The sequence below is a fragment of the Choloepus didactylus genome, chromosome 10 (genome assembly GCF_015220235.1).
Source record: "Choloepus didactylus isolate mChoDid1 chromosome 10, mChoDid1.pri, whole genome shotgun sequence".
Classification (NCBI taxonomy): Eukaryota; Metazoa; Chordata; class Mammalia; order Pilosa; family Megalonychidae; genus Choloepus; species Choloepus didactylus.
The window spans coordinates 100,760,202-100,775,713 of NC_051316.1; the positions used below are offsets into that span (position 1 = coordinate 100,760,202).

Consider the following 15,512-nt stretch of genomic DNA (forward strand, 5'->3'; position numbering starts at 1 on the left):
GAAACCAGGGTGACTCCCAGATTTCCGACTTGGGAACGTGAGTGGATGGTGGGAATATTTACTGGTATAGGGAACACAAAAAGAATAGATTTGAGGTAAAAGACAGTGAATTTAGTTTGGGACATGCCAAATTTGTGTTGCCTATGGAGATGCCTAATTGTATGGGTTTGGAGCCCAAGAGGGAAGTGGGTAGATGAATTGAGGGTAAGGATCAAGGGAATGCCCTGATCCGCATTCAGGGCATAATTTAATTCAAGTCCCTGGCATGGTTGAAATTACCTGAAGGTGGCATTCAAAATAATGTTACAAATGATCCTGGATAAAACGTGGCAGCATTAAATTAAGTGGGACAGTGGGCTATATTCCAACAAGCATTTGCCAAGTCCCACTCTAGGCAAGAGTGTTAGGGTAACAGAGGGAGACGAGGGACCTAGAGATGAGGGAGATATGTCCCTTGCTTCAAGCAGTTAGCAGTTAACCCAGTCTTTCTTTACATAGTCTTGGAACTATGGGGGAAAACCTTCTAGTAACAAAGTATAAACAGGAAAATGTTACTACTTGTAAGATTTAGATCTCATGTTTACATGCTGATGTGCCCAGCCCAATGCCCAGCACTGATCAATATTGCAAACAGTGACAGTATGCAGGATATCTGGCTTGAGTGTTGCAAAATGTGACATTGATATTCTCCTTTTTTTTTTTTTTTTTGTAAGTTTAATTTGTAAAGTATGGCAAGAGCCTCAGAGATAGACTGTGGTATTGGGAAGGAAGAAAGCTGGGGTCAATGATCTGAAGCACTCTGATTAGAATGTAGTCACATACATTTGGAGTTGGGCTAAAGATTATTTAGCCAGTTCATTAGGAGAAAATCCTCACTATTGGAAAAACGATTTTAGCTGGAAGGAGAGCTGATTCAGCACCCAACAGTTATGTTCTGGGTAGAACCAGTTGCAAAGCCTTCTGGGATCTCAGTAGGAGACAGTGGGGAAGAAGAGGAAGAAGAGTGATGCCTGAGAGTCCAGGGAGACAAACTAGGGTGTGGGTTGGACTCTGGTGGGTTAGTCCAAAGGAATATGGGAAACGCAAGGCTGAGCCATCCCAGGAACCAAGGGGAGAGTGCTGGTAGGATATTGTACGCAGAGTTTAGACTACAGCCAAGTATGATGGAGATGAGCCTCAATAGGGAATTTGGAAGATGATCAGGGAACCAAGGCAGAATAATAAAAAAGAAAAGAAAATAACAATAAAAAGTAACCCTGTGTTAAATACAAATGCAATACATTATTTAATCCTCACAGCAACTGTAGGAAGTAGGCATTATTATCCCTATTTTACAGATGAGGATATTGAAATGCAGAAAGGTTAAGTAACTTGGCCAGGGTCACACAGCTAGGAAGTGGCAGAGCTGAGATTTGAACCCAGATGCTCCCCACAGACACTCAGATATATGGTCTTGGTGGAAGGAAAGGGGAAGGCTGCAGCTTGAGGACTCCCTGGTGCTCAAGGATCACTCAAGGCCCTTAGGATGCTATGCTTCAGGCAAAGCAAACCTGGCTTAGGGCCTCCTTCTTAGTAGGCATTAGGTAGGGATGGGTAGAGGGATGGCTGTGGAGAAAGGGTAGGGGAGGCCATGCAGGGGCACATCAGTCACCTGTCCTCATGTCCTAACTCTCCTCAGCTCTGGCAATAAAGGGTCTGTCAGGTGTTGATGGGAGACCTGAGAGGAAGATGGACAGTCTCACAAAATTACTGGTTCCTTCCTATTAAGCAGGTTTTATGGTCCCAGGTGTGTTCTAGAGTGGCTTTTTGATTGCTCACCAATGATGGATAGATTATGGCTCACATAAAGTTGCTGTTCACTAAAAGTGGGATCCATTAAATTGAGTTGACAGCAGGCTGGATTTGGGGTAAAACAACATGGAGAGACACTCTTTGCCCACCAGACGTCAGCCTGGACATTTTACATGCGTTCGCTTAGGCAATCCTCACAACAACCCTGTGGCAGAGGCAGCAAGTACCACCACCCTCAGTTGTGAGGTGAGGAAACTGAGGCACAGAGAGGTGAGAACATTGCCGAGGGTTGTGCCGCTAGTGAGTGGCAGTGCTGGGCTTCCTAATGCCGGAGGCAATCTAGCTCCAGAGTCCAGATTCTTATCCTTCCTAAGGTACTTAAAGATGTGGTTATCATACACTCTAACTATAAACTTAAAGACACATTCATGTTTATATTACCATGTGATAAAGACATGTGTAGAAAGGTTAGATGCCACAGTTGTGCGAGCACTGAAGATGAACCTGGAGGGTTGCGGGCCAGGGAAGGATTCAGAGTGAAGCTTTGAGCTGGGCCTTAGATGACGGGTAGGAGCTGTGCAAGCAAAGACAAGGCAGAGAGGACACTGGAGGCAGAGGGGGACAGCCTAGGTAAAGACCCAGAGGGTTGGGGTAGGAAATGAGGCTGTTGAGGTAAGCTAGAGCTAGCCTACTAAGGAAGAAAGGCTTTTAAGCCATGCCAAGGAGTTTGCACACGAAGGGCAAGCTATAATCCCTTGGGGATAATGAACGCTATTTCTTTTTAAACTGTTCAAGTAAACCCAGGATAGCCATCTGTGATAAAATGAAGGGTATTTTTTTTTTTTTTTTCTTTTTCCATTTAGGTTTTCTTAACTGAAACTCTTCAAAAGCCAGGGAGTAGCAGGTGGTTCTTTTCCACTTGGCCGTGGCCGGTGGTTCCCCCACTGACCATGGAGCTGAGAGGTTTACTTGGGTATCCTTCTTCCAGTGAAGATCTTCCATGTTGACTTCAAAGTCTGTCTCACTCCTGCCACATGGCAGCTCTTATCTTTTCTAAGATTGGGAGACTTGCATCAAAATTAATCATCTCTATTAGACATTGAACATCGTGGTCTAGTTCTGATGACCAATAAGGGACTTGAGGAATGAGTTTATGAAGAAACTAGCTTGGTGGCATAGGTGCTCAGTAAATACTTATTGAATGAAGTGAACTCCTCATTTTTCCCTCCTCACCCAGACCTGCTCCTCTTCCTGTTTTCCCTAAATCTATAAATGGTACCATCATCCACCCGATTGCTGAAGCCCTGATAGCATCTGGAAGCTCTTACAGCATCTATGACTCCTTCCTCTCTCTCTCACCCTTCACATCATCCAGTCACCAAGTGCCATGATTCTAGCACATCTGTATCTCTTTTTCCTATTCTAATCTCATTGCTACTGCCCCAGCTCAGGCCTTCAGGTTACTCTGATAACCTAACCCCAATCTTCCTGCATCTCATTCCTTCCATACCATCCTCCTCATACATATCAAGGGCAAATAGAAGGCATTTCTTGACCTTTCCTGTCTGTTTTGGGCCTCTTGTTCCCAGATGTGCTCTTTTTCCTCTCTATTCTCCCTGGGTAATTGGTCCATTGTGAAGGCTTCGGCCATCATCTGGGACATGATGACCCCAAACTCAAACTCTCCCAGACTCCAGAAGCCCGTTCTCAGGTGACTCTAGAACCTCTCCACGGCATGTCCTACAGGTTCCTCTGTCTATCTCTTCCCTATGCCTCCCCTAAACCTGTTCTTCCTCCTATTATATTCCCTGTGACTAGCACCACCATCTACCTAGAAATTTCACAAGTTGTCCTACCTACTCTGTGTCCCTTACCTAGTCTCCCAGCTCTGTCAATTTTACCTCCAAAATATTTCTCAAGTCTTCATCTTGCCACTAACCCCACTGCCAGCCCCAGTTCAGGCTCTTTGTCTTTCCTGGCAAACCACCTACTCCCTACAGCCCATTTTCCATGCCACAGCAAGAAGAATCATTCTACTTACAAATCTAAGTAGCTCCCTTAAAACCCTTCAGTGACTTCCCATCTCCCCATCACTTCAGGACATTGTCCAAATTCCTGAAAGTGATATTCAGGGAGCTTCCCATCAGGCCTCAGACCCCAGCTTGATCTTTGTCCACTCCACTTCCTCACACACATCCCTCAATCCTGGAACCTTATTTCTTGGGTCCAGATTTGGCTCCATGACGTATCAGCTAGGCGACCTTCGGCACTATACTAAAATCCCTGGCCCTCTAGTATGAGGATTAAATGAGGATTAAGTGCCATGAGTTTAGAGCAGTGCCTGGCCCATAATAAATTCCTTCAGTGTAAGCTGATGTTACAGCAGTTGTTATCTGGCCCCTGCTAATCTCACTAGTGAGATTTCCACACGCACTCCCACTCACTCTTTGTTCTCCAGCCATCAGAATGATTTGCAGTTCCCCAGATGTATCTCACCCTCTACTGCCTTCATAAAACCCCACTGGGGCAACAGCATGTTATCTGCTCCAGTTGATCCTCTAGGCCTCACCTTTCTACCCCACCCCCTACTCTGCCCCTTGCCAGGCCCTTCCTGCCCTTCCATCTAGCACTTGGTAACCTGACTGCAGACTGCCTTCTTCCTCACAGACGCAGAAAATGCCTTGAACTCTGGGAGTCGGAATTTGCCCTGATGCCAGGCTCAGCCCCCTGAGGCTAGAAGGGGCTAGTCCCTGCATCCTGAATTGCATGCACTTTGTGACATCTATTTTGCCTACCAGAGGCTTAACTTTGCTTGCGCTGTGCTGCCCGTGCCTGTGGCACCAAGGGTCTGGGCTGTTATAATTAGATGCGTATCCACCTGAGTGACAAAGGACTGCTCTAACTGGCCTTGACTTTCCTGGTATTGCAGATACAATATTTCTTCAGAAATTGTCTTCTTGTCCGCCCCTCACTGCTAATAGTATTTTGTGGTTTGGTTATTCCCTTGCTGAATTTCTTTCTCCAAATATTTTAGCTCTCTTCCCCCAAATGCCCAGCTGACTTCCTCAAGTGCACCATAAGCCTCCAATCCAAATCTGCTGCTTTTATAAATCATCCAGTGCACCAGTGAAAACAGCACAGTAAGAACTCTGGTGATTACTGTCACTTTGTGTTTGTCGCACATCCTTCTCCTCTGATGATGTGAAGATAAATCCTTGTTCAGAACTTGTTAGTTGCTGAAACCAGGGACCTCATTGTAACCCCTTATTTTATAGGGTGAGTACAGCAAAGTCCAGGAGGTTAGAAGACTTTCTCGATGTTATACTGTCAGAAATTTCCTGACTAAATTGGAACTAGAATCCAGATTTCTTGTTTCTCACTTTACTACTATTTTGAACTTGCCCAAAGCTATGTCTCATGAAAATCTTTGTATCTAGAGACATTGGCTGTTGCCCACCATTTCCCCTCGTATATTTTTCCTAACAGAAAATACAGAAAGCTCAGTGAAGAATTAAAAGTCTCTGTTTTGTGTGTGTGTGGGGGGGGGGGGGATATATCTTCTCAGACTTTTATATTCATATTTCACATAATTTAAAAAATTTTATATAAAGAGAATTTTTACTGATAAGCCAATCGGTACAGCAGAGAGAACAATTGAAATGTTATTTAAGGGTCAGAGAGCATGAAAACTGAGCATGACCTTGGCCAACTGTGGCATTTGGATTCATTCAAAGTATGATCTTACCTTAACAATACTACAGAGAGAACTCTTTTTGCCGTGGTGCTTCTTTAAGACCATTTTAACATCTTAATAGAATGTCTTACTGTTGGAATTCTGAACATGGTGACTTTCCAAGTCACATTTCCTAAATATCCACTAGGCGGCAGTAAAAGACACAAAATTTTCAGATAGGCCTGATTAGTGCCAAGCCATCAGGCCACTACATCCTCTTTGTATCTCTGTCAGCCATCCATGTATACAGTTACAAGATAATGGATTTCCTGTCCAACAGCAGATGTGAATAAAATTGAAGATACCATCAGCTGTAACCTAAGTGCACGTCTTCTTCAAACCCAGGCTAACACCAATGCACAAAACTTCATTCATTATTATTGGTCCCAGATTATATTTGTATGTAATTCGTGTTAGACCAGTGATTCTCTGACAGATTGTACATCAGAATTGCTTGTGGTATTTTTCCTAAAATACACATGCCCAAGTCTCATCCCAGATCTAATAAATCAGAATGTCTGGGGGTGGGGCCTAGGCATCCAGACTATATTTTGATTCTGGTGCATGGCTCCTTGTTAAGAACCAGTGCATTAGAGAAACTTTAATAACTTGGGGGTGGGGGGTAGGGAAAGGGACACCCTTAAGCAAGACCTCAGAGGAGAGTGAATATGAATTCTGGAAAATCTTTCTCCCTTTTGAAAAGTAGAAGTGGCAGAAGGGTCTAGTGGCTATGGGAGCCACATCCTGAAGGCTTTCTGTAGATTGGACCTGTAGTGTAACAAGCCAGGAGCCCAGAAAGAATGTCTGGAATGCGGGCAGTCCTGGGAAACTCAGGCTCTGTGGTTATAGTTACAAGAGGGTGATGCTCAGGGGCCAAACTGAGTGAGGCTAGAGTTCAGATATCACTACTGCTCGGTATTTTAAGAGCATTTTTTCTACGGTAGTCAGGAAAAGGAGACCTTTAAATACATTTGTCTTATTAGGGGTAAACATGTCACAGTGAACTTGAGGTGGGGCAGGAGACCTCAGTTCTCATCCTAAGCATCCCACTAACCAGGGGGCCCAAGGCAAGTCATGCCACCTCTCTGAGCTCCAGTTTCCCCATTTGAATTATGTGAGGATTGGACTACGTCAATCTCTGAGGATCCTTCCAGGTCTGAGATTTCAATGGTTGTATTAACATTAATAATCTTAATTTGTATGGTCCTTCTCTGACAAAGAGCACAAGAAATATTCAGTGCTGCAATGAATGACAGAGGCTATTGACCACGTAGTTTGATTTATTTAATGCACATACACTGAATTCAAAGGAGAAAATATTGTTCCCAACAATATATTGAGCCGTTAGTGTCTTTGGCGTAGCAAAAGCTTTCCAGACGCAAAAATTACCCATTGGTGCAAACTTGACATTTTTCACTTCCTGATCCATAAGTGCCATTTGTCCAGTATGCTTATATTTACTGTAAGATGCCAAGTGTTTGCATACTTTGGATGAATATTAAATAACTACATAAACGTCAAGGTCACAGTTATAAGAAAGGCTCAGTTGAGGGCCCCTAGGAGAGTTGCATTAATCTCTAGTGAAGTTCCATTCGTGAATCCTGCTGACAAGGGGGATCAATTGATGTGGACCATTATTAAGGCTTTAAGTGTTTCTCCATTGTTAAAGATCTTTTACAAGCTCAGAGTAACTGATAGTGCCCAAGGAATTGGCAAAAGCTTCACTTAGAAATACAGGCTGGTCAAAGAGATGAGTAAAACCCAGAGTGTAGATGTTCTGGCTTGGGCTTCACCTCAAAGGAGGATGGCCGAGGTGGGTCCTGCACTGGGACACACCATCTCCTTGGGCTGCTGGGGCTCCGGGGTTACAGAGTTAAGAATGGAAGGTCTGGTCATGGGCTCTTTCACACCAGAAGCGGCTGAGACAGCAGCTGCCTCTTACAACTCCACCTTTAAATTTCCTTCAGCTCCTCTCTCCCGGTGAAAACCTCCTTTCCTGTCATTTCAGTTCATTCATTCTCCATAGCTGCAAGGCAGGAACTCACAAGTGTCTGGGGAATCAGGCTTGTGAAATTATGCAGAACCACAGACCCAGACTGACTGCCCGGACTGGTCAAGTGCCCCAGATAATTACATAAATGTCCTGGTGACCTGAAGCTGGGAGAAGAGCTAAGATTGTGGATGACACCATCTAAATTCACACAGATCCCAGCAGGCTGGAAGGCTTCGCTAAATCCACTAGGTGAAATTACCGGGATATAAACCATACGACGAACATTTCCTGAGCGCTAGCTATGTGTTTGTCATTATGCTTGATCCTTTAAGAATTTCAATTTATTTAATCTTTACAATGACCCAGTGAGGGTAGGTAACTTTTTATATCCCCATTTTAAAAATGAGGAAACCGGGACATGGTGGGATAGAGGAAGATTGTAAGGGCTTTAGATTCTTGGATCTAAATTCCAATACCAATTCTGCTCCCCAGTTAGCTGGCAAGTCACTTTGTCTTTTACAAATAGCAATAGCTAGGCTTTATGACCTTCATTTATGTGTCAGGTTCTGTGTGCTTAGCCCTTTGCATTTATTATCTTGTTTAATTCTCAGGACAACCTTATGAGGTAGGTTCTACTACTACTCCTATATTATAGACGAAGAAGGCTAATTTAAGTAACTTGCCCAAGGTCACACAGTAAGTGGCAGGACCAAGATTTGAACCCAGGCCTCTGACTCCAACACCGCACTCAACTGCTGTAGGTTCTCTATTTTCTATATTGTAGAAAGAGAATAACCATGTTTTCTATGAGGACTAGATGAGATAACTTATGTAAAGTGACTAAATTGAGTTCTGGCACCTAGTAGACGCTCATAAATGGTATTGATCATTATTATCAGTGATGCCTTGCTCAAATTTATAGCTAAGAATAGCAAAATAGGATTTGAACCCAGATTTTGTGCCTGCAAACCCACTGCACTCTCCATCTGACATCTGGAGGACAAGAGTCAGGGAAATTCTTATGTCACTGTCTTAGTACCTCATACAGTGCGTATTTCCATGGCAGATGCTCAGTGAGTGCTCAGATAGACAGGGCTTGTTTTGTCACTCACCCACCAAACATTTGCTAAGATCCTACTCTGTGACAGGGGTCCAGAGAGGAAAAGAACATAATGCTAACCATTCTTTTTTTCCCCCAGGTTCGCATGGTGAAAGATGGTGATCCCACCTGGAAGCCCACTTTTATTGTAAAACCTGATGGTGGTTGTCAGGGTGACGGAATCTACCTCATTAAAGACCCCAGTGATATCCGCCTGGCAGGGACCCTCCAGAGCAGGCCAGCTGTGGTCCAGGAGTACATCTGCAAACCTCTCCTTATTGACAAGCTGAAGTTTGATATTCGTCTGTATGTCTTACTAAAGTCCTTAGACCCCTTAGAGATTTATATAGCCAAAGATGGACTCTCTAGATTTTGTACAGAGCCATATCAGGAGCCCAACCCCAAAAATCTGCACCACATCTTTATGCACTTAACCAACTATTCACTGAACATCCACAGTGGTAACTTCATCCATTCAGACAGTGTTAACACAGGCAGCAAAAGGACTTTTTCTAGCATTCTTGGTAGGTTGTCTTCCAAAGGTGTTGACATCAAGAAGGTCTGGTCTGATATCATCTCCTTGGTGATTAAGACTGTCATTGCCCTGACTCCAGAACTCAAAGTTTTCTACCAGTCGGACATCCCAGCAGGGAGGCCGGGGCCCACGTGCTTCCAGGTAACCATTGCCAGCTCCCAGCCTGAGTTCCCAATCTTGACTGGGTCTATAGAGGGCTCCCTGGCCTCATGTGGGATGAGGGATGGGGGTGGGATGGCCAGAGGGGGAAAAGGGTGGTTTGCCAGTGTGGGCTTTGGTGTTAAACCTGGGGCCCACTCCCAGCTGTCTACTTGTTAGCTGTGTGATTTGGGGCAAGTTACTTCTCTTTTCTCATCTGTAAAATGAGACTAATAATACATATCTTAAAGGATTCTTGTAAGAATTAAATAAGATAACATATGTAAAGCCCAGAGCCTGCTATTTGCTTATTCATTGACTCTTGCATCAGTTTTTATCACCAACTTAGTAGGAACCTGGTGCTAGCCTAGGTTCTAGTGAGACAGCACTTAATAAGCCAGTCCCTGCTGGCTGATGCATGCAGTCTGTTGGGGGAGACAAATAATTTAAAAAGCAATTATTATTAAGTGTGATAAGTGCTAGTATAGGAGACACACTGGATACTTGAGATTGTGGGACCATCTAACATTTTCTGGGTTAGGGGTGGGGATGAGGGAAGGCCTCTCAGAAGAAGAGGCAGTTAAACTGGTACCTGAAATAAGAATTAGACAAATGAAGTAGGTGAGGCTGGATGGGGATGGTGGGTGCCAAGTGTTCTAGGTAGAGACATGTTCACAGCCCCAGAGGTAAGAGGGAAGCAGGGGGCATCGAGGAACTGAAGGAGGTTCAGTTTGAAGTAGAGTTTGAGGCAGAGATGTGGAGAGAGAGGAGGGAGGACTAGGTGGGAGATAGAGAGCACAAGGGCAGGGGACTGACTACTCAGATTTGCCTGTTACAAAGAACAAACTGACTGCAGGGTGGAGAATGGATTGAGGTGAGGCTAGAGGCAGGGAGGTCACTAATGAGGCAATTGCTTTCATACCAGCAAGAGATGATGCTGGCTTGGATTAGGAAGGTCTTGGTGGAGATGGAGAGAACCGATAGATTGGAGAGAGAGATTTGGAAAGCAGAATGATTAGACTTGGCAACTGGATGGGGCTGGGCAAGAAGAGTGTTGGTTGCAGTGAGTGAGGGGGAGGAAGTGAGGACTCATAGGTCTCTGGACTGGGCACTTGAGAGGAAGGTAGAGACCACTGGAAGAGTGACAGGCTTGTGAGGTAAAGTCAGGAGTTGGACTACAACATGAAATGCCTCTGTGATATCCAAGTGGAGAAACTGAGTGGACAATTGGTATTTGGGTCTGGAGTTCAGGAGAGAGTGGTTTGGGCTGGAGAGATACATGGGTAACTAGTTCATCAGCATTCAGATGGCAACGGAAGCCATGAGAGACCATAGGATGAGATGGGGCTGAGAAGACCCCATGGGCACCACCATTTCAGTAAGGGACAGGCAGAGGAAGAGGAGCCGGCCAGGAAGGCCAAGAAGAATTGGCTTGAGCTATACAAGGACTATCAGGAGCAGATGTGTCCTCAATGTCAAGGTAGAAGTGCTTGGAGAAGAAGCAGGTGAGGGTCAGCCATGTCAAGTGCTGCTGAGATGTCAAGAAAGACCAGGACTGAAACCGTCTACTGTATTTACTAATAAAGAATTTTCTGGGGACCTTATCGAGCTTTATCTTCAGTGATGCGCTGGGGCCAGGGACCAGATTGTAGTGGATTGAGCAGAGTGAGGGAGGGAAGGAAATGGGGGCGGAGGGTGGAGCGTCCTTTCAGGATGTTTGACTGTGAAGGGAAGGAGAGGGTGGTGGTTGGAGAGGACAGAACATGGAGCCCAGACCTGCGGTAGGCACACAGTTCCCTGCCACCAGATAAACTGGGGCGAGGAGAGTTATTGGGAGATAAGAAGTGGTATATCTGGGACTCTCTCCATCCTATCTTTGAAAATTATTTTGTAGTGGTTGATTTCATATATATATATACATATATATATATATATATATATATATATATATATGCATATATATTTTACATGAAACATATATGTAAGCTATGAGCAGAACAACAAAATGGTCATCCAAAACCCATCTCCCAACCCAAGATCTGCAATCAGTGTGCTTCTCTTCTATCCCATTTCCCTAGCCCCCCTCCCCCTGCTGAGGTAACTGTTATCCTGAATTTTATGGTTATCATTTCCTTGCTTTTAAAAGAAATATTTATATATGAATGTATCTCAAAATAATATATTGTTTTGTTTTGCTTGTTTTGAGCTTTATAAAATGCTATTATAAAGTATGTAGTCTTCTGTAAAATTTTTTTCTATTACGTGTAGTATTTCAAAGGTCGGTCCATGTTACTATGGGTAGTTAGCATTCTTTCATTTGCGCTGCTGCATATGCCATTGTAAAAATGCACAATTTATTTATCAGTTCTGCTGTCAGTGAGCACTGGGGTTGTTTCCAGTCTTCTGTCTAAGACTGCAGCAGGAGGGTAATGGATAGCATGGAACAAGAGGGAAAGAGGAATGAGTTGGGCTCCTTCTCTAATGGATGGGTAATTCTTCCAACAGCAGCGGAGAAGGCTGGCTCCTGAGGTGTGGCTGAAAATCCAGGGAGGCACCAATCAGCAGGATTCCAGGGCAGCCTGGTGGAACCCTATGGAGGGGAATTCAGGCAGAGATCTGTCCTTAAGCATTTGGACCCCAAACCTTTGGTTCCCAGGGGGGATGTCCAGCTCAGTCATCAGGTAGTGAAGACATCAGAGAGGATAAGTGGGCAGAATGTAGAAGTAGGACCAGAGAAAACAAGTGCTGACCTGAGCCTCCAAAAAGGTTAGGGCAAAGGAGACAGTTGCAACGTGGAAGCATCCAGGGGTCAGCCCAGGGGACTGTTTGGTCCCGTCTGTTTGATGGTGAAAGCTATTCTAGGAGCATCATGTGAGCCCAGTATGCATGGCCAAGCCGCAGAGCCCTGGCTCGGTGAGTGTGGCTGGGGAGTGTGGCGGGGCGGAGGGCCAGGGAGGTTGTTTTGCTGCTTGCCTTGCTATGGAGGCTGCATGGAGCAGCGGTAGGGGTGGTATCAGGGGCCCAATCTGTGGTGAACTGAAGAAAGCCTGGGAAGACAGGGAGGGAGCAACTGGTTTGGACAGATCATGTCTAGCAAATGGAGCTGTGCTGGTTTTCCATTGCTTGACCACACTAAGTGCTTCCAGGCCTGGGGTCAAGGGAGGAGCACAGGGCTAGAAGTACAAGCACAAGTAAGACCTCTGCCTCTTACCAATTGTGGGACCTTGGGCAAGTTTCTTTATCTGTAAATCATCTACACTCACTTCCCTACCTGCCTTCACTGGAGTATTGTGAAGTAGCATAGGTGAAAACACTTTGACAGGTATAAAGTGTTCGATGTTTGAAATTTGTTTTAACTTTCATTTCAGATATGCAGTGATTGAGAGAGACGATGCTATCTTTTTCTCCTAGGAGTCCTCTCATACTTCCTTTCTTCTTCTATTTTTCTAATTAATTTTTTTTTCAAATTAGAGGAGTTGTGGGTTTACAGAAAAGTCATGCACAAAATACAGTGTTTATTCTTATTACTCATTAAACCAATCGTTAGTTTGGTTCTCAAACACCTGAACTGATGTGGAGCCCAAAGACTTAGGGGAAAGTCATGGTTCTGCCATTGCCTTGCTGTGTGATCTTGCATAAGTCACTTAACTTCTCTGTGCCTCAGTTTCCTCATCCACTTCACAGGGTTACTATCCAACTCAAATGAGATAAATATTATAAAAGAGCCTTTGCAAACTCTAATGCTCTAGTTATATCTTTGCCATACAGCCAACTAAACTTGTATCCTGGGCCTGGCCCAGATTGCAGCATTCCAGAACATAATCTATAGCCAAAAAAATTACATTTATTTTAAACATGTGACTGTGACCTCTTTTCAATCATAGCCATAATAAGTACTTGGGAAATTGTGATGGCCTGGAGCAGCTGCTGACGCTGCTCAGGCTGTGGGCAGGTTTCCTGTAATCTGTTGCCTAGGAGCGTGGCTGCCCTGTCATTCTGGCCTGTTCTCCTGCCATTGCCCAGTCAGCTTCCAGCAACATATCCTCTTGTCAGTCATCATGAGGGCAGCAGTGTGACCCTGGCTTAAACATTAAGGTCTGTCTGGGTGAAGATGATTCATGTGGCAGTAAAACATATGCAGAGGAAAGGTTTCTAGCTCAGCTTCTGAGAGCATTCTTTCCCGATTCCATTACTTGCTCTGTACCTTCCTCCAGCTCCCAGTGTCTAATTCTCTTCTTGGCTCATGATCCTTTCCCTTAGATGTGGTGTTTATCATTTTGCTTTTTTGTTCTTCTTGACCTCTTCCTTACCCTTCCTTTTCCTTGGCAGACACCCCAAAGGAAGGAGGCAAAGAGGCAGTGTAGTGGTCAAGGGCTTGGGTTTTGTTCTTAGGTCCCTAGATTTAAGCTACACCCAGCTCCTCCTTGGAGCAACTCTAGTTGGTGAGCTTGGCAAGTTAATCTTTCTTAGCCTCAGTTTCCTCATCTGCAAATAGCGATAACATTGGCATTTACCTCACAGGGTTGTTGTAAGATCAAATAAGAGAAAACTATGTGGAACACTTGGCCAGATCCTAGCACGCAGCAATCACTTAATAAATTGCAGTTTTTATAATTACATTGTTAACTGTAACAACAGCAGTTCTCAGACTTGGCTGTGCCTTGAAGTTATAGGAAACCATGAAATATTGACATTTTAAACTTAATTGGAGCACCATGTTCTAAGGAGCATAGTTTGAAACCGAAGTCTTTAGTCTGGCATGTTTTTGCCTCTCCAGCCTGGCCTCAGCTGAGCTTCCCTGTACCCTACCTGAGCTCTGCGGTCCTGCCAAACAAGTCCAACTCCTATCTCTTGGACATAATTTATGCGTTCCCAGTTCTGCTCTTTTGTTCTTTTCTGTCTTGGCCTCTCTTCCATTCTCAAATTTTTTTTTTTTTTTTTTTTTTTTTTAAATCCAATGTTTTCCAAGGTGCTGCTCAAATCCCAACTTCTCTGTCAAGCCTTCTTTAAGCATTTCTGATTTTTAAGCTTTTTTACTTCTTTGGACTCCTTTGACCCTAACACATTCCCTGGGAACCCACTGAGCCAAACCCTGGGCTAATTGTGGGGCATGTGGTAATGGAGGAGACAGGCCCTAAGAGACCCACAGTCTAGTGAGAACAACAAACACATGAGAATTACAATTCTTCATAGTAAGTGTTGTGAGAGGGGCTATGCAGGGTGCTTGGAGAATACTGAAAAAGGAGTAATTAACTTTGCCTGACCCAATCAGGGGAGACTTCCCAGAGGGGGGAGACGCTCAAGCTAGAGCTTGAGGCACAAAAGAAATTTGCCAAATCATAAAAGGTGAAGAACACCACATTCTCCTGGTTTTCATCCTTACTGGCTACTGTTTCTTATCATCTTCCTGAGCTGTTGGTGTTGGGGAGCCCCAGGGCTCAATCTTCATACATTTCTCATCTTATCTATCCTCCCTTCCTAAGTGACCTCTTCTGGCCCTGTGGCTTTTTTTTTTTTCCATTTTTTTATTGTGCATTTTAATATATATCCATAACAGTGACAACATTCAATGTACGATTTCATAAGTAGTTAGAGAGCAAAACTCAAAGAATGTCACTTTTACGTATCAACTACATGCTGGGGACTCCTAAATTTGTATCTCCAGGCTTGACCTCTCCTTGAGCTCTATATTGGTATATCCAACTGCCCACTTCCATTTTCTACTTGGATATCTCATGGGCACCTCACATTTAACTTGTCCAAAATCAAACTCTTGATGTCCCTCCCAAAAATACTTTCCCATCATCTTTTCTGCGTCAGTAAATCAGTTACTCAGACCAAAAACCTAGGAGTCAACCTTATTTTTTTTCCCTCCTTTTTTTAATGCATTTTTTATTGTGAACTTTAACATATATACATAAAAGTGATAACTTTCAAAGTATGATTTAATAAGTAGGTAGAGAACAAATTTCAAAGCATGTCATGGGTCACAGTTCCACAACTTCAGCTATTTCCATTATTGTAAAATATAACATACATGCAGAAAGGTGTTAACTTTTGATGTGCAGCTTAACAAGAAGTTATATAGGTATTTTCAAAAATTGTTGTGGGTTACAGTTCCACAGTGTCAGTTCTTTCCTTATTATGCAATATAGGGTATATACAGTAAGGTGGAGACTTTCAAAGCACAATTCAACAAATAGCTATAGAGCAAATTTCAAAG

At 43.9% G+C, this 15,512-nt stretch overlaps 1 protein-coding gene across 2 annotated transcripts in view; it reads left to right on the top strand.

Annotated features, from left to right (window-relative positions):
- Positions 1-15,512, top strand: part of TTLL11 (tubulin tyrosine ligase like 11) — a 256,317-nt gene that overhangs the window by 90,540 nt on the left and 150,265 nt on the right. For both annotated transcript variants that reach the window (XM_037797799.1, XM_037797800.1), the window contains exon 4: positions 8,717-9,292. In XM_037797799.1, the coding sequence (XP_037653727.1) occupies positions 8,717-9,292 (576 nt within the window). The remainder of the gene's footprint in view (positions 1-8,716; positions 9,293-15,512) is intronic.